Source organism: Kwoniella dejecticola, chromosome 2 (genome assembly GCF_000512565.2).
Source record: "Kwoniella dejecticola CBS 10117 chromosome 2, complete sequence".
Classification (NCBI taxonomy): Eukaryota; Fungi; Basidiomycota; class Tremellomycetes; order Tremellales; family Cryptococcaceae; genus Kwoniella; species Kwoniella dejecticola.
In genome coordinates this window covers 2,118,176-2,141,711 of record NC_089302.1, presented here as the reverse complement: position 1 = coordinate 2,141,711, position 23,536 = coordinate 2,118,176, and the positions used below count along the sequence as shown (strand labels likewise).

At 47.6% G+C, this 23,536-nt stretch overlaps 7 protein-coding genes across 7 annotated transcripts; 2 read left to right on the top strand and 5 right to left on the bottom strand.

Moving 5' to 3' along the window:
• Positions 1-500: 500 nt before the first annotated feature.
• On the top strand, positions 501-2,638 carry I303_102229 (isocitrate dehydrogenase, NAD-dependent; the record flags this gene model as incomplete). Its single annotated transcript, XM_018404990.1, has 10 exons — positions 501-566; positions 711-758; positions 854-872; positions 987-1,181; positions 1,306-1,598; positions 1,724-1,906; positions 1,975-1,980; positions 2,077-2,157; positions 2,218-2,416; positions 2,586-2,638. The coding sequence occupies 10 exons, from the start codon at positions 501-503 to the stop codon at positions 2,636-2,638; spliced, it is 1,143 nt and encodes a 380-aa protein (XP_018265271.1).
• A 574-nt stretch (positions 2,639-3,212) lies between these two features.
• Positions 3,213-6,053, bottom strand: I303_102228 (uncharacterized protein; the record flags this gene model as incomplete). The annotated part of the gene is made up of 13 exons (XM_065968497.1): positions 3,213-3,498; positions 3,601-3,727; positions 3,796-3,944; positions 4,010-4,051; positions 4,105-4,242; positions 4,306-4,476; positions 4,546-4,751; positions 4,820-4,903; positions 4,994-5,108; positions 5,184-5,239; positions 5,304-5,379; positions 5,478-5,706; positions 5,816-6,053. The coding sequence occupies 13 exons, from the start codon at positions 6,051-6,053 to the stop codon at positions 3,213-3,215; spliced, it is 1,917 nt and encodes a 638-aa protein (XP_065824569.1).
• A 513-nt stretch (positions 6,054-6,566) lies between these two features.
• Positions 6,567-9,208, bottom strand: I303_102227 (uncharacterized protein; the record flags this gene model as incomplete). The annotated part of the gene is made up of 6 exons (XM_018404992.1): positions 6,567-7,790; positions 7,877-7,991; positions 8,054-8,109; positions 8,189-8,264; positions 8,387-8,585; positions 8,794-9,208. The coding sequence occupies 6 exons, from the start codon at positions 9,206-9,208 to the stop codon at positions 6,567-6,569; spliced, it is 2,085 nt and encodes a 694-aa protein (XP_018265273.1).
• An 866-nt stretch (positions 9,209-10,074) lies between these two features.
• Positions 10,075-14,867, bottom strand: I303_102226 (uncharacterized protein; the record flags this gene model as incomplete). The annotated part of the gene is made up of 16 exons (XM_018404993.1): positions 10,075-10,130; positions 10,275-10,819; positions 10,887-11,209; positions 11,271-11,375; positions 11,442-11,483; positions 11,552-11,620; positions 11,684-11,773; positions 11,835-11,905; positions 11,988-12,256; positions 12,330-12,571; positions 12,635-12,705; positions 12,778-12,936; positions 13,023-13,140; positions 13,206-13,307; positions 13,367-13,587; positions 13,655-14,867. 16 exons carry the CDS (start codon positions 14,865-14,867, stop codon positions 10,075-10,077), a joined length of 3,696 nt encoding a protein of 1,231 aa, XP_018265274.1.
• A 2,365-nt stretch (positions 14,868-17,232) lies between these two features.
• Positions 17,233-19,655, bottom strand: I303_102225 (uncharacterized protein; the record flags this gene model as incomplete). The annotated part of the gene is made up of 9 exons (XM_018404994.1): positions 17,233-17,571; positions 17,691-17,876; positions 17,980-18,302; positions 18,421-18,485; positions 18,588-18,663; positions 18,722-18,935; positions 19,027-19,189; positions 19,330-19,475; positions 19,560-19,655. The coding sequence occupies 9 exons, from the start codon at positions 19,653-19,655 to the stop codon at positions 17,233-17,235; spliced, it is 1,608 nt and encodes a 535-aa protein (XP_018265275.1).
• An 804-nt stretch (positions 19,656-20,459) lies between these two features.
• I303_102224 (uncharacterized protein) lies at positions 20,460-22,137 on the bottom strand (the record flags this gene model as incomplete). Its single annotated transcript, XM_065968496.1, has 10 exons — positions 20,460-20,700; positions 20,796-20,960; positions 21,085-21,229; positions 21,282-21,339; positions 21,400-21,477; positions 21,538-21,544; positions 21,600-21,684; positions 21,761-21,940; positions 22,019-22,048; positions 22,107-22,137. The coding sequence occupies 10 exons, from the start codon at positions 22,135-22,137 to the stop codon at positions 20,460-20,462; spliced, it is 1,020 nt and encodes a 339-aa protein (XP_065824568.1).
• A 280-nt stretch (positions 22,138-22,417) lies between these two features.
• Positions 22,418-23,513, top strand: I303_102223 (uncharacterized protein; the record flags this gene model as incomplete). The annotated part of the gene is made up of 2 exons (XM_018404996.1): positions 22,418-23,144; positions 23,236-23,513. 2 exons carry the CDS (start codon positions 22,418-22,420, stop codon positions 23,511-23,513), a joined length of 1,005 nt encoding a protein of 334 aa, XP_018265277.1.
• Positions 23,514-23,536: the final 23 nt, after the last annotated feature.

The following is a 23,536-nucleotide window of genomic DNA, read 5'->3' as shown; positions in this document are numbered from 1 at the left end:
ATTTTCTGTGCAATGAGCGGTGGGATTCGATGACTGTCCTGACTATTCGTTCAACTTTCATCGACCTTGACGTTGAAATCGTCAGTCAGTCGGTATACGCCTTACACGATACTGGAGATTGTCACTATCTGCTGTGGACGATCTTTTATTTACAGGTGGACTGGAAATTATGTCTCTTCGAAAGCAAGTCACGTGTTTACCCCACTCCCACTTTTGACCATGATCGGTCAATTAGTCTGATTGTCCTAATACAACTCAGCGACGCGTTGAAATCCGTAATAATCATTAGAAAATGAGTGAAGACACTCGGCAGTACTCGGCCGAATTGGACCGTGAATAAATAGATGGGCATCATAATAGTCATAGGGTCCTTTGGTGAAGCAACTAACAAAGAACGAAAACCACACCTCATACATAGTTGTTTTTCCATCTTTCACCTCGACTTGACTTGTACGCATACCCCTAATCATCTCAAAACGTCGATAAAGATATCATCAAAAATGATCTCTGCACCAATCCGATCATCAGTAGGATCAGCCCTGCGATCAGCTGCCGCTTCTTCCAAGGTGAGCTCACCTTTATAACTAACTCACAGTGGAGCAATCCATGTTCCCGAATCTACCTAAGCTGATTTCGCGTCTCTCTTTGTCTTCATCTCCTAATTCGTCTGAACCTGCCTACCTGTTACTTGGACTTGTCCTACATCAAAGCGAGCACCTGTCGCGCGATCTATGGCTACTCTAGTTGACGAGAAAAGAGTGAGTCTCCTGCTCCTACCCTTCAACGTATATCGGTTTTCTTCGGTCGGGATACAATCACTGACTTCTTGCCTGTGTGACTTACAATCTTACAGCTTCCAGCTAAATTCGGTGGTGCGTGTGCAAGTCTCCTGAATGACATTCAGCTCAGTCCAAATCAAGCTTGTCCTCTGATTTTGGGGCCAGTATTGCAAACGAGGAATTGACTGATTGTGCCTGTTGTAATAGGCAAATACACGGTCACCCTCGTGCCAGGTGATGGTATCGGTAAAGAAGTTGCAGACTCGGTCAAAGAGATCTTCGATGCTCTCAAAGTACCCGTCCAATGGGAACAATACGATGTATCGGGTGAGACCACCGGCGGAGATGATCTGTTCCAGCAAGCTATGGAGAGTTTGAAGAGGAATAAGGTTGGATTGAAGGGTAAGTCCTTCTTCATCCTTCTAGACCAAGACCACCCTTTCTACTGCCATCTGAATGTCTGCATCCATACATCCTTAATTGAACTCGACTAACTCAGATCGGTGCTGTCAATTTTGACCCGTAGGTATCCTTTACACTCCAATCGACCAAACGGGCCACAACTCATGGAACGTCGCCATGCGACAACAACTCGACATCTACGCTTCCGTCGTCGTCTGCAAATCGTTACCCGGTTTCCCAACCAGACACGACAACGTCGACTTCGCGATCATCCGAGAAAACACCGAGGGAGAATACAGTGGTTTGGAACATCAATCTTACCCCGGTGTAGTCGAGAGTTTGAAGGTCTCCACCCGAGCCAAGGCAGAACGAATCGCTAGATTCGCGTTTGATTTCGCTGTCAAGAACAACCGAAAGGTCAGTATCCTTTCCCCGATTTGTCTTTCTTCCCTTCCTTCGTTCGAGAAGATTGCATGGCCGCACAAATTAGGGGTTGTGGATAACGGATTGCTGAGTCATGACAACATCTACACCCCCCGCAGAAGGTCACCTGTGTCCACAAGGCAAACATCATGAAGCTCGGTGATGGTCTTTTCCTCAACACGTGCCGACGAATCGCAGAGCAAGAATACGGTCACACCGGTATCAAATTCGAGGCTATGATCGTCGATAACACCGCTATGCAACTTGTGTCTAGACCCCAACAATTCGACGTCATGGTCATGGTAAGTCGGTTCCATTCTTTTTGTGCAAGAATTCGAGAATTTGGCTAATATACCGTTGCCTGTTCTAGCCTAACGTGAGTAAACCGAGAATGCTATCCGACAGAAGCAGAAGCCCTAGGGAGTATGTCGTGATAGTGGAGCTGATGTCAACTCAATTTGCGCACAATTAGTTGTACGGTACCATCTGTGCCAACATCGGATCAGCCTTGGTCGGTGGACCAGGTATCACCCCGGGATGTAACTTCGGACGGGTGAGTGAAACGTTGTCATTTACATCCGAACCACAGCTGACTCGCCAAATCGGAATATAGGAATACGCCCTCTTCGAACCTGGATGCAGACACGTCGGTAAAGATATCATGGGAACCAACAAGGCCAACCCCACAGCATTGATCCTTTCCTCCACGATGATGTTGAGACACCTCGGTCTTGAGTCGCAAGCCAACTTGATCGCTGGAGCCACTTACGACTTGGTGAAGGAAGGTAAGATCCGAACTGCCGATTTGGGAGGTGAGTTCTTTTGGATTTATCTGACTCCTCGGACGACCCGCCTTAATCATCTTCCATCGTCACCCTATCTTTCCGACTCCGGCGATACATCGATCTATGCCCTGTGCGAAAGACTCCACATTACGCGCTGAGAGCTGAGAGCTGATCAATCATTGTACACAATTTATAGGTTCCGCCACGACAACCGACTTCACCAAAGGTCTTATCCAACGATTACTCTAAATCCCAAACTACCAAACAACTACTCTCCGTCCCTCCCCACAACACCTTTCTTTCAAATTCAATCCCCACAAACACCCCAACGTTGTGAAAAAGTGATGTCTATACATCAAAATAGCATGACCTTCGATTGGAATTGAACCTGGATCTCAACATTATTCATACGCTTACGCTTACGCTTCACTCGGCTGATCAAAGGCAATAGGCAATATACTGTGACATGCATTCGGGATGTCTGGACTTTTGTCTACAAGGACTTTGTTAATTTCCACGGCCCAATTGACTTCGCCTTTACTGATTTGAATAGAACGCGCGGACTTGAATTCTTACTCTGAAATGCTTGATCGCGGATGGCTCAACATCCGTCGTGAAGCTACTGTATGGTATTCTACGGCACTCCTGACAGCTAAGGTGACTCCCTTCACATTCGGAATGTCGTCAGGCGTTTGGTGGAACGAGCCGAAAATCGTACTTTTCAACAGGGACATATTGCATAGATGATCGAATATATATCGACATTCACAGGTCTCATAACAGAACCTGGCTGAGAGTACCTGTGCGTGTGTAGCGCGATAGCTCAATCACAAGCGCGAATACAAGATACGTTTTCTCCTCGTCCTAGCCCTTGCTCTTGATCCAGCTCACTCTCCCTCTTCTTCTTATAATTCAACTCTTCTGCAAGCGAATACAAGAAATCCATTTGTTCTTGCCTATAATCGTCTTGAATCACCTCAATTTGTTCCGCTTTGAGCTTGATCATGTTCTTCCCTCCTCCGATGGAATACCTTGGCCATTTGGGAAGATGTCTTGCGGTATACCATTTGCGAGGTGGGTTAGGATTTGTATGGTGAATGAAATTGATCCTTTTCGTAGATCAAACACATCATCGTTACAGCAACCGAGCGATGAGTTGACCAAAGATGTTGAAATGTCGAAGGAAGACGAATACAATCATGAGGACTTACCAATAAGTCATCATTTCGTCACTCAGCTCAGCGTCTTCAAGCGTATAATTGAACTGCTGGTAATGAGCATCCCCAATACCAGGCTTAGCCTCGCCGAGAAAATACGGTACGTCAGTGGCATGTGATACTAGTCATTCCGATCAATGTAAGCTTTTTCTCGATAACAGCAAGGGTCCAGGCGTATTGATGACTCACCTCCCAAATAAGATGGTCTATCCGGACTGATCTGTTCGAACGAGTAAGACCAGGCCTTATGTAGGCCGTACTGATTAGCGGCCTTCAAGAAATGTTTTCGAGGAGCCTGGAAAGCCACATCTCCGAAGATGGCCGAAGCTTGTTTATATCTGTTGGATAGAGAAACTTATAAACATGAATAGGTGTTAGTTCGGGGCAAGAGAATGACACTCACGCTGGATCAAGGCCAAACGTCTCGTTACCGGTACCAAACGGACTATCAAACCCATGTGAGCTGTCGAGACGAGCCAAGTTTCCGATCGGACTCACGAGCCTACGTCTGGGATATTGGGATACGCTTGCTCTAATTCTGTCTGCGATTGGATCGATAAACCATTCGGCTCTATGCTCGCCAAGACAGGTATCACTTGGTCGCCTGTGATGTCCGGAGGTATAAATTCTGTGCCTCTATGCAGAATTAAAAAGGGCACATCAGTTTCTACTTTTCGGGTGATAAGGTGTTTTACTGACTCATCCTTGACCGTGCCAGTGATGAAAGGGATCTTGGCGAATTTCCCTTCTTCGAGTAGCTCGTATGGTGATTTCGGAATGAGATCGCCATCGATACTTGGGGCTGATTTAATAACTATCAGCTGACCTTGTCCTAGAAATGGGATACCTTGAAGCTGACCGAAGATGAAGCTGGATCACCATACGGCGTATCAATAGACGTTAACGCAAAATCCGATCATTGCTGACTGAGGGACTTACCTTCCTGCCCATCGTGCATCATTTTTCAACGCGAATTGAGCTGCAAGAAGCGTTTCTGCTGGGAGTAGTCTCAGACATTCGAAGCTATTCTCCGTTTGTTCAGGCGATATGCAATGGGTGAGATTCAGTAATTGTTGATACGAGTCTTCCCATGTACCACCCGTTGGACCGGTCGGGGCGGAGCTCTGGCTGCCGGAGGACATGATCTGCAAGTGTGAGGCGTGCCGATCAGCTGACTCTCCTCATCCAAGAACAGCGGACTGACAATACTCACAGCCGATCTGAACAAGTCGAAATTCGGATCGAGATACAATAAAGAGATCGACACAGCACCAGAAGATCCACCTAAGACCGTAACCTGTGCTCATGTGGTTGTCAGCTCTAGCTCTGCCTCACCGACTGGCCCCGGCTTAATTACTCCGAGAAGATTACTGTATTCGCAACACACCTTATGTGGATCCCCACCGAATCCACTGATGTGATGTTTCACCCATTGTAAAGCAGCGATCATGTCTCTCAAAGCCAAATTGGCAGCTTTGTTTTCCGCGAAGCCGGAGCCATATCTTGTTGAATGAATCAGCGAGATTGATTTACTGTGTAATTATCGGCAAACAAGTCTTCTCGGAGGTACGACTCACCCCAAACCGAAGATACCGAGGCGGAAAATGACCGCCACAAATATGACAGGCTTGCCCTGTCCCAGTTGTTCTCTCATCAGCTTTCCTGTCGATCCAGCCCGTGACTTTCAGCTGACTCACGATCTTCTGTGAATGAGCGACGAGATACGAGCCATTATATATCGATGCCGTCCCTTCGATGAAGGCTCCACCGTGACTACATCATACAGTAAGAAGCATCATGATCTCACGTCAGCTCGTGTTGCACCTCCATGTGGTCCGAACATTCGAACAGAAAGGAACCGCTAAACTGACATGTATACTACCACCGGCAATCTGGTGTGTGATCTCTCGAGTTCGGAATCTCGATGGGGAGTATACATGTCAAGGAAAAGACAATCTTCGCTCATCCCATAACGTCCATTCGCAAGTGTGTTTGGAGCTTGTAAACATGCTGGACCATGTTGTTGCGCCTCGATACTCGTGATGTTGGAGTGGTTGTAATCATACGATTCTGGAGGCCTGAATCGCGATGGTCCGATTGCTAAGAGATTAAGAGACACATGATATGATCAGCCTACTCGTGTGATATCCCATGGGAGCGTGATGGTCCACTGTATTGCCGAAGCCAAGGGGAAAGGAGTATCACATACGAGGTTGGGCATAAGGTATACCGAGGAACAGATCCTGGTTGAAAGTTTCATCGTATATCCCCTTGATAGTGATTGTTCTTTCCCACTGAGTATTGTTAGGATGAAGTATCGCGATTGGATGGGTTTCAGATGACTCGTCTTCTCCCTTTTCTTTGCGGGTATCAAGGCGAAGTAGGTTGAGAGGGGATGCTAGTGTGAGCGTAAGAGGAAGGAGGAGGATGATCGGTCTCCACAGCATGATGATACGGTGTGCAGATGATCAGATGTGTAGCGAGGGGGCGATGGGGATGTCGGTTTGGAGTCTATAAGGGATGAGGCGCAAAGCAATGAGAAAGAGTGATTGACAAGATCAATTGGAGTCTTTGAGCAGGTGATGATTCAGACTATGTACTGTATGCCGTCCAGTCTACGTCGACTGTTGATGGTGATGGTGATGACGATCAAATACAATCATAATGCGCAGACCATCATGCATCAACCATCAAACGGGTCCGAGTGGTGCTAAGGCATATACTGTACTATGTCTGATCACACGAACACCAGACCAAGGACAAGATCATAGTCTGCAGATTACAGAGGTATGCATAACGCATTATATTTATCACTTATCACTACTACCATTTAATGAACAATGTCCAATTATAACTTTTATCTTGTTGACTGCTCACTTTACTTTACATTTTCCACACTATACAGTATCATACTACTTCCTTCGATTTTAGTTCACACGAGGAACTTATAAGGTTCCACTCTATACTCCCTGTACACCGACTAGACCTCTTCGATAGTTGAATTGCTTCGGATTACTCAAGAAGAACTCCATCTGTTGTTCCCTATAATCATCCGTGAACACAGTCACATTGTCCGCCTTCAACCTCAAGATATTCTTCGAGTCGGTATATGTTGGCCAATCAGTCGAAGTCGAGTTGGAACCGGTAGCGCTCATACCGGATGGTGAATTAGGGTTGGTATAATAAGCAAAGTTCAACCAATAGTCCATCATAGTGTAAGATAGTTGTTGATCCTCCGCCGTATAATTACCTCCGAAACCACCTAACGACAAGTCTATCCCTGGGATCGCGGCTCCGTACACATATGGGATCTCACTTCCGTGGAACACGCCCAAAGAAGGGTTAGCTCCCGGAGTGAGCTGTTCGAATTGGTATGACCATGTCTGGTCCAATCCATGGGCATTAGCTTGTTGTAAGAAGTATCGTCGATTAGCTTGGAACTGAGCATCTCCCAAGATCGCAGATACCTGCTTATAAGCTGATGCTCTGCCAAAGGTCTCATTGCCTGTATCGAAGGGTGAGCCGAGAGCGGGGACATCGGGGTACAAGCTGAACAATTGTGCGATAGTCGCGTTATCGGGATCGATCGGTTCGAGAATGCCAATGTACTGCGCGGCCAAAGCAGTAGAGTTGACGAGAGAGGGGACAAAGGCAGTACCTTCGTCCTTGTTGTTTCCAGATATGAAGGGGATTTTGGCGAATTTACCCTCCGATAATAACGTGTGGGGTGAATCAGGGATGAGATCCCCATCAATAGTTGGCGCGTAAATGAATCCAGAGAACAAGATGTTCTTCTTGACCGTCAATTGACCTTGCAGTAACGCTTCGGCAGGAAGGGCCTTCAAGCATTCATACCCTGTCAAACCGCTGGAGTTTGATGATGACGACGGGGTGGACGTAGTAGAGTTGGCGATTGGCGCGGTGGCATTGGCATTTGCATCTGCATCACCAGAGGAAGAGGTGGAATTGGCTGATGGGGCTACAGCAGCAGGCGCTTGAGCTGAACAGTTGGTGACTTGAAGTAGATACTGGTAGGCATCTTCCCAGGTCGAGGCTGTCGGACCGATCGGGGTGGTAGATTGAGCCCCTGATTCCATGATTGCCCCTTTGAAGGTGTTGATATTCTCGTCGAGGTACAAAAGGGAGATAGCAATCGCTCCAGCAGATTCACCGAACACCGTGACCTATGTATGTTGAAGCTCGCATCAGCCATTGTATTCAAGCCAGATAGTCCAACAAGGTATTAGTGTCTGGTTGATAATTGACTCACCTGGTCTGGGTTTCCTCCGAAAGCCCAGATGTTCTCGTGAACCCATTCCAATCCCTTCTTGATATCTTTCAGACCAAGATTGGCAGCACCGTTCTCAGCGAAGCCCGAACCGGATCTGCAAGTGAGCAGGATGACGGAGTCAGCATAGTGTCATATTGCGATAGACACAGTACTTACGGCCAACCGAAAGTACCGAGTCGGTAATTGAGGGCCACGAAGATGAATGGACGACCCTAAGCAATCCAAACGAAAGACGCAGACAATCAGTGTCTTGTAGTCAGACTGAATACACGTGATTATAAGGACACTCACGGTCTTCTCTGCGAAAGCTTCGAGGAGGGTAGCATTATATATATTCGCTGAACCACTAGTGAAACTTCCGCCGTACCTGATATCGCGCAAGAAACGCAGAATAAGCCAGATATCAGTCTCGGTCATCGCGCAACAACAATGGGTCGAGTGGAACCGGTAGAAATGGGACGAGCAGGGTCGGAAACGGAAACGACTTACACCCAGACCATGACAGGTAACCAAGTCGTCTGTGCATTGGCACCTTGAGGAGATATCACGTTCAAATACAGACAATCTTCCGACTGAGTCTCGTTGGTGCTGGTCGGAGCTTGGAGACAAGCCGGCGGTGGCGTTTCGGCGGTGACAGAGAAATTGTAGATGTAGCTTTGCGGAGCTTCGAATCGTCGATCGCCGGTGGCTAGTGGATGCAATTAATAGAATTAAAGTCAGTCAGTCACTTAAATTTCACATGTCAAGAGGGGAATGTTAGTCATGGAGGGAAGATCGACAATCATTGTCATATATGTAATGACCGGGGAAATACCTTCAGCCGAAGCATGGCATGCGGAATGAAGGGCGTAAAGACGACTGAATGATAATAAAGTGAGACAGATAAGAAGACGTACGTGGTAATGCGTAGGGAATACCGAGATACGCATCCTGTCCGAATTGAGGATAACTCAGACCTGTAATCTGCACGGGCGTTCCATTGGATGTATCCGGGTAAATGGTTACACTGGGATTAGCAGCTTGACTAGGGCTCGAAGGAGGGGGGATGAAAGTCGTATTGCCTGTAGCTGTTGATGATCCCCCTGTTGCTGTTGCTGTTGCTGTTGCTGTCGCTGTTGCTGTAGCGTTGGACAATACCGAAGCTGCACTTCCTGTTGCCGTTGCAGCTGCCGCAGAAGCAGAAGCAGACGCTGTGGAGGTGATATCGCTGGCGACCGTAGCAGCAGATGCCGAGGGATCTGCTTCTTGCGGAGCTGGAGCTGGAGCAGCTAGAATGAGAGGAAGAAGCGGGATGAGGGTGGTCCACTTCATCTTGTTTCGTTTGTATGCGAACTTGAAAACCGGTTCACTCTAATCTTTTCAGTGCCGAAGTCCAATCTAGCGGATGGCAAGGAAAGCTATCAGACCGTTTCGTCGACTCAGGACCAAGAATCGCAATGCGCAATCGAAGAATGAGTAAAAAGAAGCCAGAAGTCAGAAGTACTGAAAGGATGACTGATTATAAGACTTGCGAGTACAGCCAGAGCATTCATTCATGCAGGAATCGTACTCGTAGTTGTTAGCACCTTAGCACACGAGTACTTGCACACTCTCTTTGCTTAAGCTTGATGCGGATACCCTGCCCGTGACCGATTGACGGGGAGTGTGTAAAACTAAAAACGGTGTGATGTCACCGCCCCGGATCTACCTGGGTTTCGGGCGGGGGCCGTTGAATCGTTGAATTCGTGCCTGCACATAGCCGAGCCGACCTGGCCTCCACGGCTGGGCTTACTAGATTCGGTAAAAATGCTATGCACTGAGTTGAAATTTGAATCCTGCGACACAGGTTTGAGGTCTGAGTTATGAATGTAAAAGATGCAGAGCTCGAATGAGACTTCCACGATTCTCCATACATACAGCAAGAGATCTTGTCTTGTATGCATCCTATGATAAGTAGATCGATGGCTTATGATAAGTCGGCAGATGTCTTATAGTGATGATGAGCTAAGTAGAATGCAGTATAGATGTGTAAATGTATAAATGTATGAGTATGGATATGCAGACTATTCAGATCACATCAGTCCACTATCTTCGCACTCTTCCCAGGAGTCCATCTACCTCACTTGAGTCTTCCGCGACTTCACGCAATTGAAGACATCAAGGCATCATACCATTTAGTTGAATGTTGTACGTCTGGATCACATGCTGGTACTGCCCAAATTCGCATCATAAGTCGGCAAGCCAGTGACAATACCTAAGACCAAGGTATAATATCGATCAGCTATGCTCACTTTCCACTGACACATCATGGACAGTTTCAATGTCAAGATCAGATGCGAGGGAGCGGGGGAGGGAGACAACGACGATGACGAATGCCCAGACAGAATGGCGGACTCACCATCGATAAGAGCATTCCAATATTGTGAACTATTACCGCCCTGATTCTGCGCAATCAATCCTTGTCCAATCCCGGCTACTCCACCATTATTCATCGTCAACATGTTATCCATCGGCGGTCCCATACCCATCATATCCATTTGCATCGGTCCACCATTGCCATTCGTCATTGCTTGTTGTTGCGATTGTGATTGCGATTGGGGTAATGGTTGAGAAGAGAACGTTCCCATCATCGGACCACTTGAAGCTAAAGAAGGGTCCATCCAGCCCATAGGTCCCGTATCCGCAGTACTACCGAAACCTCCGTCAACAAATCCAGGATTAACGGTATATGGTGTTCCATCTTGCGGCAAGTGAGCTTGAGAAGGATCAACATTGAAATTGATGGCTTGTGCATTCGGGTTAGTCAATGGATCAATCCCCGTCAGAGAGTTGTTACGCGTAGAAGATAGTTGAAGAGGTTGTTGTTGATATAATCCGACACCGAAATTCGGTCCTTCCGTCCCAGGACCGAAGAAGGTGTTCGATTGCAACCAGTGGTCCAACCTGACAGTCAACCAAAATTAGTACAATCTCATTATATCTGAATAGGTAAAACATCAACAAGACTCACAATCGCTGAGGATGGTCTTCTTCCGGACTGGTACCCATCCCAGGAGGCGTCGGTCCCAAACTCGTGTTATACGGACTAGCTCGGACGAAACTCTGCGGTGAAATAGCTGGTAAAGGGGCATTCCGCGGTCCTCCGCTGCCATCACTCGAATGAGGCGGAGTTGGGTTTGGTGGAGCACCCATAGATGATCCCGATGGAGGCTTGGATGTCGATCGTTCGAAAGAGGTGTTGTCCACAGATAGTCGACCGGAATGAGAAGTTATCGATTTCTTGGCCAGTCTTTGGGATTCCATCTGTTGTGCTCGTTGATGCAATGTATATATCTATAATCGCATGTGCCCTTTCAGCTTCGCTGTATCCAGTAAGCTTTGCTTGGCAACTCACAATGGCAGCCTCTTTCTGGGAGAAATCATCCATTTTCGGATCATGAGGATGTTGCTCCATGAAGCTCTGGATGATCTGCTTCATTTCCGCTGCTCGGGATGCTCGCTATTGTGAGGCCTTGTGTCAGCAGTCTGAGTCTGTTGGCCATCAGGGCGGTTAGATGCGACTTACTGGGTCGATGATGATGCTTATTCCAGCGATCATGGCGACGTTCTACGTAGAATGAGGATAGTCAGTGGCAAGTCGAATGGCCTAAAAGTGTCCGGAGCTGTGAGACCCACGAATTCTCGGAAAGATCCACCTAAGAGCGTCTCGAAGAAATCCGGACAGTCGACTTTGAACATCTGTCGCTGTGTGCAGTAAAAACGAACGGATGAGCTCGTATCCCAGATTTGGCGGCCGTTTTGACATACCAATTTGTAGTCCTTGATGGCGGCATCGAAACAAGCTTGTCGGGACAAAGCATATCTCGAACTTCGTAATTTACGTAGTAACCACGGTCGCTGAAGCACGTTCATCAGCACTCGATCAAGTCGGTCAAAAGGCGGAACAATGATTGCTTACGTGCAATATGATAGTGAAATGCAAAATCTCGGTCTGAATATAGTATCTATGAATAGGCAAGAACCACAATTCTGCTCAAGAGACCCTCATTAGCATAAAGTATACTATAGTCGCCACTTGGGCCAGGGGACAGGGAGGTAGGACGAAACTCACTTTTATCATACGATTTATCAGGAGTCAACATTTTATAGGTAGGCGGTAAACTGTCGACGAATTGCTTGAATTCCGCATCCAGCGCTTCGACATCCTTGTAAGAAGAATTTTGGCCTGAGAGCCTCTGGAAGTGCTGTGTGACTTTGGCGACGATTCGGCCTAATCCCCCTCGAAGGATCAAGTAGGTCGCGAAAGTCGGTTCGGTCATTGGTTGAGGTACAGCTTTCTTGTTTTCTCTCAATGCACTCAAATCGATATTCGACGGGGACCTAAAGCGGAAAGGATTGCCAATCAGATCCGGACGCACATCTGCCAATTGTACATGTCTTTGTCTGAACTCACAAGGTATCGGCGAAATTGACGTCAATCGCTGTTGGTCTACCCAGAAGACAAGAATAGGTAGCGTCCGCATGGATGAGGTAAGACCAGAGTCTTCTTCTGTACTCGGTGACGTATGGGTCAAGTCCTAGCTTCGTGCCGTCCCGGTGAAGACCTAAAGCCTGACCCATGGTGAGAGCATATCGGAATTCTGCCCATCCTTCCGCTAATCGTCTTTCGTGCATGAGGACGAGATACAATCCAGTCTATCGTATGATGCACATCAGTCTACTGTATCGATCAAACCTAATCACTCCAATGGGACTCACACAGATTCGCGTTTCAACTAGATGTAGATTTTCAGATTTCACTGCACTGGCGATGTTGATGGCAGTTTTGGCTGGAGGGAAGCCAAATCAGCTTGGCATGTCATTGTCATCAATCCCAAACATCGTCAGGTACTCAGACTCACAGTTCCAGTAATACCTCAGACTGGTCAGTCGTTTCTCCTGCTCATCCCCGACGAGTTCGTCCGGCGCTACTCTGGTGGAAAGCGCGAAAACAATGAATACAAGTGGTAGAGCTAGTACGGCTCCTGCGCCGCTGTTCTTAGCATAGACAGATTCAACAGCTATCCGATGTGAACCCTATCAGCTCGCAGGTCCACGTCGAAATTGATTGAGAAGCACGTCGGGCAGCCAGAGTCAGTCCACTCACCAATTCGGAACAGATGTTCATCGATGGGGTATCTGACATAATTGACCTTCTCGAAGAACCACTGCGTAATCTTTTCTGCTAAATCTCGAGGCGGCAGATCCTTCAACAGCTTGGTCATCTATATTACGAGGGTATCAGTCGAAGTCTCGGGCATTGTCAGGGTGAAGTATACAGTTTACTCACTTTCGCCGGATTGAGACCGCAGTCATTGAACAATTTCGATAGCTGTTCAGCGGGAGTTCCGTGATAATCTAAACCCAAAGGTACGGGTCCAGTGTCATGTAGCTAAGACAGAGAGACCCTTATCAGCAGCGAGACCGGGTCAATCAGTCGATCTAGCTCACCGATTGCGGCAAAGGATTTCGTACTCCTGTCTCCCTATCTAATCCACCGACTACAGCATCTTCACTGCCAGGCCCATTATCTTCATCCCATTCTACCGAACGTTCTTTCCTCGACAGCGTAGATGAAGTCTCAGGTCTACTACTGTCTATCTTCTTCTCGTCTTCCGAATCGGGCGGGAGTTCAGCTGATAAAGGCGGAGGGGTGGTAGCAGGTGCATGGTCTACCAGAAAATCAATTTAGAATGTTATATGGTCCTTGGGCAGGACATTACCCGTAGTCGGACTCACTTATTCTCCAGTCCCTCAGAGCTTTTCCTTCTACTCCTTCCACCCTGTTCACTACAGCATTCACCATAGCTTCTAATCTAGCGACTCTAACACTGATGGTGGGCAACATAGATGGCGGTCTGCTCGTTGTTGTCTGAGCGACCACGACTGTCGGAGGGTTCTCGCCGTCTTTCCGAGCCGTGCTGGGTGATGGTTTTGCAGAGGTGATCTCAGTCTTGATTCCTTTGCCTCCAGGTGGCGTAGCCGGTCTAGAGTACGGTACGCATAACTCCGGCACTCGTCTAGCAACGCAATGTTGGCATGGCGTCTCCCTATTACACTTCTGTTTCCTCTTTGCGCATTCCGCGCATGACAGGGCTACTCTCCTTTTCTTCTTCTTCTGTGCCTGGGACCCGCCTTCGTTGTCTTCCTTCCCAGAAGAGGGCGCAGCGTGTTTGCCCTTGCTGTTACTTTGGGATGTTGGAGCGGATTCTTCGATTGTTGGCGAGTCCTCGAAATGACTACCGCGCGCAGGTGCGGAGGCTTGCGATACGATACTTTCCCTCCTGCTCATTCCGGGCGACATCTCCCTGTTGTCTACGGCCCAATGAGGGCCATGGCTGCTAGTGACGGGAGTGATCAGATGAGGTGGCTTCGAAGGTGAATCTCTGTACGAAGGAGAGTGTTGATGATGGTAATTTTGCTGTTGTTGTTGGTGTGGGTGTTGATAATGGGATGAGACTGAGGTTGAGCCTGAACCTCTTGCGTTAGACATTGTGTATGATCCAGGTGACGGCACGTCCCAGCCTGGAGGATGCGATCTCGAGCTCGGATGCTGTAAATCTGCTAAGGGGGGCAATCTGTTCCCGCTTGTATCTCTAGGTGAAGGGCCAGAATTTGACGGATTCCAACCTGATGAAGATTTTGCTCTGGATGATGAAGGTCTATCTAAACCGTTCGAAGCCCAACTTTGAGGATCCGTATGTCCGCCGCTAGGTGACTGAGCGTGATTGTCCCTTCCGTAACCTGGTGATCCGCCAAACGAATGATTCATCGGTGACTTCGCTGAAGGTATAGGAGGGGGTAGATAGAAAGAAGTGGATGGTCGACCTGATGCTGCTGGACCAGACGCACCATTGAGAGAAGATAAAGGTGGTGGTGGAGGTGGTGGGTATCTTGAAGAAGTCGAAGGATGATCATCAGGATGACTACTATAACTATTATTTCGGTGCATTGTGGAGATTAGGGGGGGGAAGGGAACGGCCAGAAGGACGTAGGTCGAGTTTAGTCGCGGTAGTTTCGTTTCATCCGCACAGGGATAGGTGGGTCAGGTTGACTTCGGTCGGACGGAAGGGCGTTTTGATCCTATACTAATGCGAAAGGAGATTCTGCGTATGTATGCAGAATTTAAATTTTCGTTCTCGAGGCGTAAAGCGGGAATGAGATCTATGGTCAGACCAAGTTGAGAAGAAGAGCATTAGCTTGTGTAGTTGTTGTTGTTGTTGTTGTGGTATTGGTCTTTTTAACACACAATCAAAAGCTTGAAGGAAGAGATTCCGGTTAAAAGGTTCGAAATGAAGTGCGAAGTTCACTCATGGCAGTATCGGAAGTATAAGGAATTCCAAGCAACGTGGTGTTGATCCAAAATCTCGCAATTTGACCGACTACCAACTTGCACATCTAAACATGCACCAGGCTTTGTGTGTACAAAGTGATGGTCTAGGTCCAGGTCTAGGCGTATCATAGACCTGGTAACGAGGGCTGATCACTCACCTTGATTGTAGTGATCTCTTGCCCAAACTCCCTCTCTTCACTTAATGGCTGATTTTCGATCCGAAGGAAGGAAAGGGCAATGAGGGTGAGGCGGCAATTGATCGTCAGGTAGGGTATGGAGTGCAAGTGCGTCCGTGTCTGTCTATGGTACGGGGGGTTGTGCTTAGTGTCGAAAGGTATCTTTCTATCTCTTCGATCGTATGTGATGGTTGTCAGGTATTGTAGAGTGGGGAAATAACCAATGATCCCAAAGGAATGTAAGATTACGAGTAACACGAAAACAACCAAAAAGGACCGTAATCAGATCGCTCAATGTCAAGTTGTCATATTCGAATTCTTCTTTCTGCTCATCGCGTCTTAAGATAGCACGGATGCCCAATCAAAAAGTACATCCGCCTGCAGGTGTATTATTGATTATTTCTTCCTTCTCTCTTCTTCCTGTACAAATCGAATACCCATAGAAGGAACAAGCAGCCGTACAGCCGTACAGCCGTACCTTAAGGCTTAGCATGTAGTGTTTGTCGGGATCCTGTAATTTTTACTAACCGAGCTCCTCTAGACCTGATCTAAATAATACAAATGTCCAAATTGCCGTAAAGACACTTTCTGTCCATACTAATTCACCTATCACTTCTCCGTCAAAGCGCCCAAGGATTGGTTGAGAGAATCTGAAGCTCAGTCGCGGCTGATGGCATCCCGCAGAGAAAGATAATGCGGAAAGCGGCTTCCCCGATCGTCCGCTTCCTGGAACCGGGCCAGGTCGTGACACGCCGAGTGAAAAGAGTGCAAGCTTAAAACTGGATAATCAGTTCCGCTGCTCGGGGGTTTTTGTCGTGTCGCCAATTGAGCCAAATCGATGATGGTAGAGCTGATACCGCACTACTCTCGGACAGGGAAAAAAGGAGAAAAAGGCTTTGATAAGGTTCAGGAGGCGTCAACCTTCCCTTGTTCTTGGGTGAGAAAATTTCCGTGGGGCATGTTGTACATTTTTAGCTGCCTTTACATCCGATCGCTCTTTCCGCCTCTACCGGCCTTTTGCCTATCATACGAGTAACGTGTCAATGGCTGCATGCATTGCATAGAAATATGCCTCATGTGCGAGTCTAGAAAAGCTGGACGGATATACTTGACAGTAACATGTAGCAAAAGTGAGGGAAGATGACCCGATGCTGTAGGATCATCTAGCACAAGTGTCTGAAGTTAGACTCGAATTTATTAATCTGATGAATAAAAGACGAAAACTCTCCATTTTGTTGAAAGGATCTTTGGGTATTTTCAGTTCATGCGGCAATGGAAGATATCCGCCAGATTTCGAGGCAACGTAATAACCTCGAAGGAATCGGAAAACTGGGGCAGAAGCTAAGATCAAATTTAATGAAAGAAGCGGACGAGATGATTGACTTGAATCGCGTCATTTCGTCTGTTTTAGCCTTTTTATTCCAGATTTTCGAATATTAGCTCAGGCTATCGGTGGACCTGTGCGACATGTACGTTAACCCGCAACAATTTTTCCCGACTTGAACGCTGCATTGAAACGATAGTAGGCCCTACAGGTACTTTCGCTCAATGCTCAATAGTGGCATTCTCATGAAAAGCAGCAGGTGCACAGGCAGACTCTTTTGATATGCACATTCCTAAAATCTTGTTGATGTAGCATTCCCACCCTTCACGAGAAGTACGATGTGATGTGTTCTATTTGCCTATATACACAGGATGACTATCGACAGAAATGACACGCATACGCTTAGGAATGAACAGACATCGACCGAACCCAATATTCACACAATTGGCAGACAGATCATCAAGCGATGACCTTCCTCCACAATTCACGTCCTGCTTTGCGTCGACTGTCCCTTCAACTCGATTGAGTTCATGGACGGTATCCGTTCAGGTGCGGGTACTGGTACCGGTATCGGTACGGCAAAAGGAGGATCTACATTGATCCTATTCCAGCCCTCGTGATCCAGGACGATCCCTCTGTCTTTCTTCGACCTCTCAGATTTGGTCCTCAGCAAAGTCTTTCCGGAGGGTACAGCAGATTTGTAACTCGCTCTATCTCCGTCCCCACCATCATCGCCATCGCTATCGCTAGCATATCTCATTTGGTCGTCAACGTTGTTGTGATTCACAAATGCGGATGAGGTCAAGGATCTGTTATTCGGATCCTATTCCGTCCATTCACTGAACGGCTATCACGCAGAAGAAGAATGATATATCAGCGATTATCAAGGATGATGAATACCGAAAAGCCAAGATCAGTCGAACAGTAGAGATGATGGCTTACAGCTATGAGTGAAAGTGACACATCATGATAGTTCGAATTTACTGGCGTAGCCAACGGAGAAGAGATGTGTCGAGTATGCGCTCGTGAGACTGATCGTGAGACTGATCTACTATTGCGTCCTCCTTCGCCATATGTGTACGCTGAGGGCGGCGCTGGAATATGCGTGGCCTGTGTTCCTTTCTGCTTCTGCGGTTGGTTCCGAGACTATCAGCGAACGCGTTGTGTACAGCTCAACACAGCTATACCCCGGTAACCCGGGCGGACTGACAGGCGAGGAAAGGTCACTTACCTCTGAAACGTGTTTATCAATAATCACTCGTACACTGCCCTCATGCAAAGCCCCTTTCCCGGTTCTGACACTCCTACTTCCACCACTCCCACTTGCGCTGGCACTTGCGGTGGACGTTGTGTATGTGCTGTAAGCATCACAATATGGTATCAGACCCTTTTTGGAGATTGGCGGGGATTTGTAATACACCGAAGACGATTCCGGTAAATAAAGATCCCCTTGTTCGTCAGATGTATTCGCGGCTCTCTTTAGATCTAGGAGGTATAAGAGGCATATCAGATGCGCGGGAGAAAGCGACGCTATGATGGGTCTTGAGGCATTGGCTATGGTGCATTGATAGCATGGATGGTATCGTTAGCGACAAGAGTCTAAAGTGAGCGTCTTAATAGATGCGATGTGATGAAAAGGGAAAAGGGGGAAAGGGTACGGAGCTCGGCTTACCCAAAGAAGGTATTTCGATACAGCTGTAAATGAGCAAGATCGCCAGGTCGAGAACAGGGAGAATACTACGATGTGAGAGCGAACGAGAACGCGTCAGCTCTCCTAAGGCAGCTGTCCACTTTTGAGATATGCTAATGAAATCACGTTGAGCTGGACTTGGGACTTACAAAGCATGGCAGATTGTCCTGGCTTTCCGCTTAACATCGATAGTATGCTCCTTGCTCCTTCGTAGGTTCCAAGTGACTATGTATCGCACTCATCAGTCCGGCAAGAGCTGGTATAGTAAAAGGCAATAACTCACGAGCGATCCACAAGCCTCCATTGGTCATTAAATTCAAAGTCACCCAAACTCTGAACAGGATTCCATGCTTCTTAATCCAATCTTTCACTACGTATAATGTAGACACCGACGCCGCTGGCATCTGATAACTCAAGATGGCTAGAGTAATGACCAGTCCCAAAGATATCAGGTTGGCCAGTACGAAAGGCAATATCATCCCTTTCCTGCCGTCGAGCTGTTTTGATAGTATGTCAGTGAATGGGTCCTATTTTTCCGAAGGACAAGGGTGTGTATATTCACGGCCGAATCATATGATGAAGACTGACCGTCCACAATTGCCTTAGTCCGTATCCCGCACTCATCAACCCCAACACTCCACTCGATACTATAGGTACCATGTTCAACCTAGAATCCAGAATGGCTATACTGGAGTAATTGGACATGAACGTGATTCGGTATGTCTGATTGACATTGACCCCGAATTGCGCACTACGAACAGCTTCGAGTCAACGATATGTCATCTTCAGCTATATTGATCCTTCAAGAGCTCTCGAATTGCGGACTGACTCGATCTACCAGAGATGAATGAAAGGCTCGTTTGGTGAATTGAGGCGAATGCAAGGACTCACATCACTAATGCCAACCCAAACCCTATACATCCCAGATCCACCTTTGCAATCCGTTTTCTGTCGTATGAAAATACGATCCGCCATATTTTCGATATCGCAAATCCCAGTAACGAAGCTTGGACGATCAAGCTCCACGTCGAGCACCACTATGAATTCCAAACGGCTCATCAGCCCCTCATTTCCTTACGGATTCTATCGATCATTGATCGGGATAGGAATGCGAGACTCACAATCAGGGTGATCCTATCCGATCCTAATGCTTGGAGAAGTACTAAATCCAAATATGCTTTATCTCCCGCTTGAGCGTTCTCTTCAGTCAATTCCATATCGTTTCTGTACCTCTCAGCTCTTCTGTGCCGATTGTGCGTTTTTTTATCTGTATTATATAATATAGAACGTCAGACCCTCAGAGGAGATCAATCCGCCGTATCAGTAACAGAATATCAATAGATCCTTGGACTCGAATACCGAGAACGACAACAAACAGGAAGGGGATCAGTAGAATTGCGACCAAACATCGTATCCCCTTCGTAAGACATTGGACAAGTATACGACTCGGATGAAAATGGATGTTCAGCATTGTATATTACTCGTATTGGACTTCTGGTCAACCGAATAAAGAAGTAAGAAGGACGTCCTTAGTGTATTAGTACGCACGTACGAATTCATTTAACAGATTTAGTAGGGTTTCATACCTACGCCAGCTTGTATTCCTTTACTTGATTGGGAGAGGTATAAGGACGCGAAGACGTTTGTTGATGGATGAAAGGTAGGGTCGATCTAAGACAGAACACATGCTCATGCGAAGGGAGTGAGGATGTGTATGAGATATAACTTGTGTGCGTGTGCCGTTGGAATACTGTACATGAAGCGCATCGCCCCGAGGTTTTAATTCGGAGGCAACGGACATGTAAGCATAGAAGGAAAGTCTCGGTTACGGTCAGACCCCATCGGAAGGTCCGTGCATGTGTGGGTCGAGAGGATGATGATTGTTTGTATACATGCAAGGATGGATGTGTGCGCGTGTATTTGTGTGACTGATGATTTCCAGGGCTCGGACTCGTTCGTCTCCGTCTATCCCATCTACCATCTATTCAGTATATCCTGCCCGCATAAGCGAGGTTTCCACATTAGAGTCCTTTGTTGAAGTACACTGGTCCCTCGTACTCCTTGAATCTATTCTCCAATTTCGAAGGTTGCGTCTCAGCCTTTTGCGGGAAATAAGCGATGGCAGGAGGCAAGAACAATCCCAACGACAACCCAATAAGCGTCAATTGGGTGACATTCGACACTAAATTACCTCGTGGGCCGGTAAAGGCCCCTCGACGAGTCAACAGGGTCATAATCATTGGTGGGAGAATGAGTGTCGGTCTACCCAAACAAAGATCTATAATCAGCCTAAAGACCTCAAGAAGAATCGAAGAAGGAGCAGAACAACCAGACAAGTGTCAGGTGGAGCGACGTACACATTGGTGAACACCCTACTGGCTGCACTTTGCATGACGGCCATCTGGCCTGCTTTCGGTGATTTTCCAAGTATCTCTTTCTGCTCCGTACCGTCCACTGGATCTTTAGTGAGCTTGAACACTTCCACGCCGTCCCTCATTTCTTTCCATCGTATGCAGGAGATGCTGTTTTTTCAAACGGCACATCAGATCAGCAATGACGCTTACATCGCAAGCAGCATCATCAATCATCAAAAAGACCATGAAAATGTATTAGGATGAATGGTATGAGAGCAAAACCGTGACTTACTTGACTACTCCCGCCGAAGCTACACTGGCGAAGGGTACCAATTTACCCAAGATCTCCTTCGTAGCTGGTGCAACTCGTAATCTAGGTACCAGCCGACTCAAGGATACAGCCAATACCACCGATGTGAACGTCGCGGCCACGTATGCTGCATCAACGCATTAGCTACAGGTCCAGTGAACGGTCGCTGAGTAGCTTGCCTGTTCCTATTTCTTGAGGTGTCATCTCGATTGACTTGTTGGCATTACTGAAATTGACCTGATGTGAAGTGTCAGTCAAACGCCTTCCTAGAATCGCGTGAGGCAATTATCGACTCACTGCTACGTTCAAAGTCTGATTCGCCCATTGCCAGAAGATCACACTCTTCAGACTAGCATTAGGCATGAGCATACCAGCCTGTCATTTCAACATTAGCTAAAGGTTCGAATTGAAACCTCCATTCAACTACCAACTAACGCATATTCTGATCAAATACGCATGATCAGCTCCGCAAGCGCAGTAAATGGGACATAGCTCACATCAAATTGGTGGGCACGAAAGCAGACATTCTGAATGGCAGGGGAACGGGTTTACCCGTATCGGGGTGGATAGACGAGTTGACCACTGATCTCCTATCGATCAGCATTTTGTCCATTCACTCATCGACACCAGGCGCAAGGCTGAATGTGTAACAACGTACATTGCTTGGCATTATCATAGACCTCTTTCTGCTGCGAGTTCACCCAGTATCCCTGTCTTCCAGCTTCCTTGATCTTGCTTTCGAAGTGAGTGACATCTCTCTGGGCCTGTTCGAGTTGCGCAGAGGAAGCAAGCAGTGTTAAAGGTGAGGTGGTGGAATAGAAGTACGCCAGTCTGCCGCCTATCGATGGGATATATGGGCATGATCAGCATGCAGAGAGCTATTGAAACTTCAAGAGAAGAGCTGTAGATGACATACCGTAGGACGCAAGGTCAAACCGTGGTTTGGCTATTTGAAGCTCATCAGCTACTCCAGCGAATTTCCTGCCAGAGAAGAGGAATCTCACAGATATCGTAAAGACCGGCGCGTTCGCTCATCTTTGACAATTTGACTGTCAGAGGGAGGACGATGAGATCGGGAGAGGGTTAGAGGGTTGCTTGCCAATGATAAGATTAGATAAAGCTTGTAAATACGAGTCGAAAAAAGTTGACCAGTCAAAAGTCTCAACCGGTCATAGCGATTTCCTTCGGCTAAACACCGGATAAACACCACTTGGATGACCATCATCAACAACATTGAGCGTTTCAGATATTGGTTTCTTCGCAATGCAACTCAAGTGATCTGTGATCAGCCTGAATCACCACTAGTGCCATCATCATGGGCTCAAGTCAATCACAAGAGTCATCCTCTTCACACGCTCCAGCTCAGGCATCTCCATCTCCAGCTCCGATTCCAGCGCCAGATCCTCCTCCACCATCATCTTCTCCCTTAAACCCGAACCCTACTTCGACTGCTCAAGGCATCCTCTCATACTTCTTCAACCCCTCCAAGCCCGGCGTCACGCACGACCACCTCCATCCTAGCGCCTTAGAAGTCCGCCTCGTCTCAAAATACCTGATCCACCTCGATCTGCCTGCCGAGCTCGTGCCGCGCGTCCTGGATCATGCGGAGTATTGGACCTCCTGTAGGCGGATGAACAATAAACACGTCTTAGTCAACAGTCTGAGCCATCGAGGCCATCTACCGGGCGGAGAAGGTCCGTGGTCTGCAGGTCAAGCCGACGAAGTCCCTCATCGTGCTCGCGTCGAATCGGATGGTGGACTTAGATGTACAAGGGGGAACGTGTGGTACCTCGTCTCTTCTCCTATAGGATGTACATCTCCACCTCGACCCGGACCCGAACCCGAACCTGAACCCCGACTAGGTCATCAAGTGAGAACACAGCCCGAAGCTAGACCTGCTACGACTTCGACGCACGCGAGCAAGAGCGGTGCACAAAGTCAAGGGGATCAAAGGGACTGGGACGAAGTTTGGATAAGACGGTGTGTAGTGGAGACGCTGTCGAGAGATCAAATGTGGAGTACAAGCTCCGCTGAACATTATGGTGAATTCCCTTCAGAACAGACTCATTCTCAGATTCACATCACATCAACACTGCTGATTTAAAAAGAAATTGCTGACTTTGAACCTCTCAGGCACATACGAACAGTCTCATTCATGGTTCGAAATATCTCTCCTTCGCGGGACCAAAGAAGTCGAAGGCTCTCGCCATGCAATACAACATAACGTCGTGGCTGGGCAGTATTACAAATCGCATATCAATACTCTGGAGCACGATCACCCGACGCTCAAATTGGCTCAACCCGGAGATAGGATCGTATTGTGGGTCAGAGCACAGTATCAGGGATGGCAAAATTGGGTCAAGGAAGCGGCTTTAACGATATACACTTCGCCTTATCCTCCGTCCTCCTAGGCTTCAACGTGATCAGTCTGCCC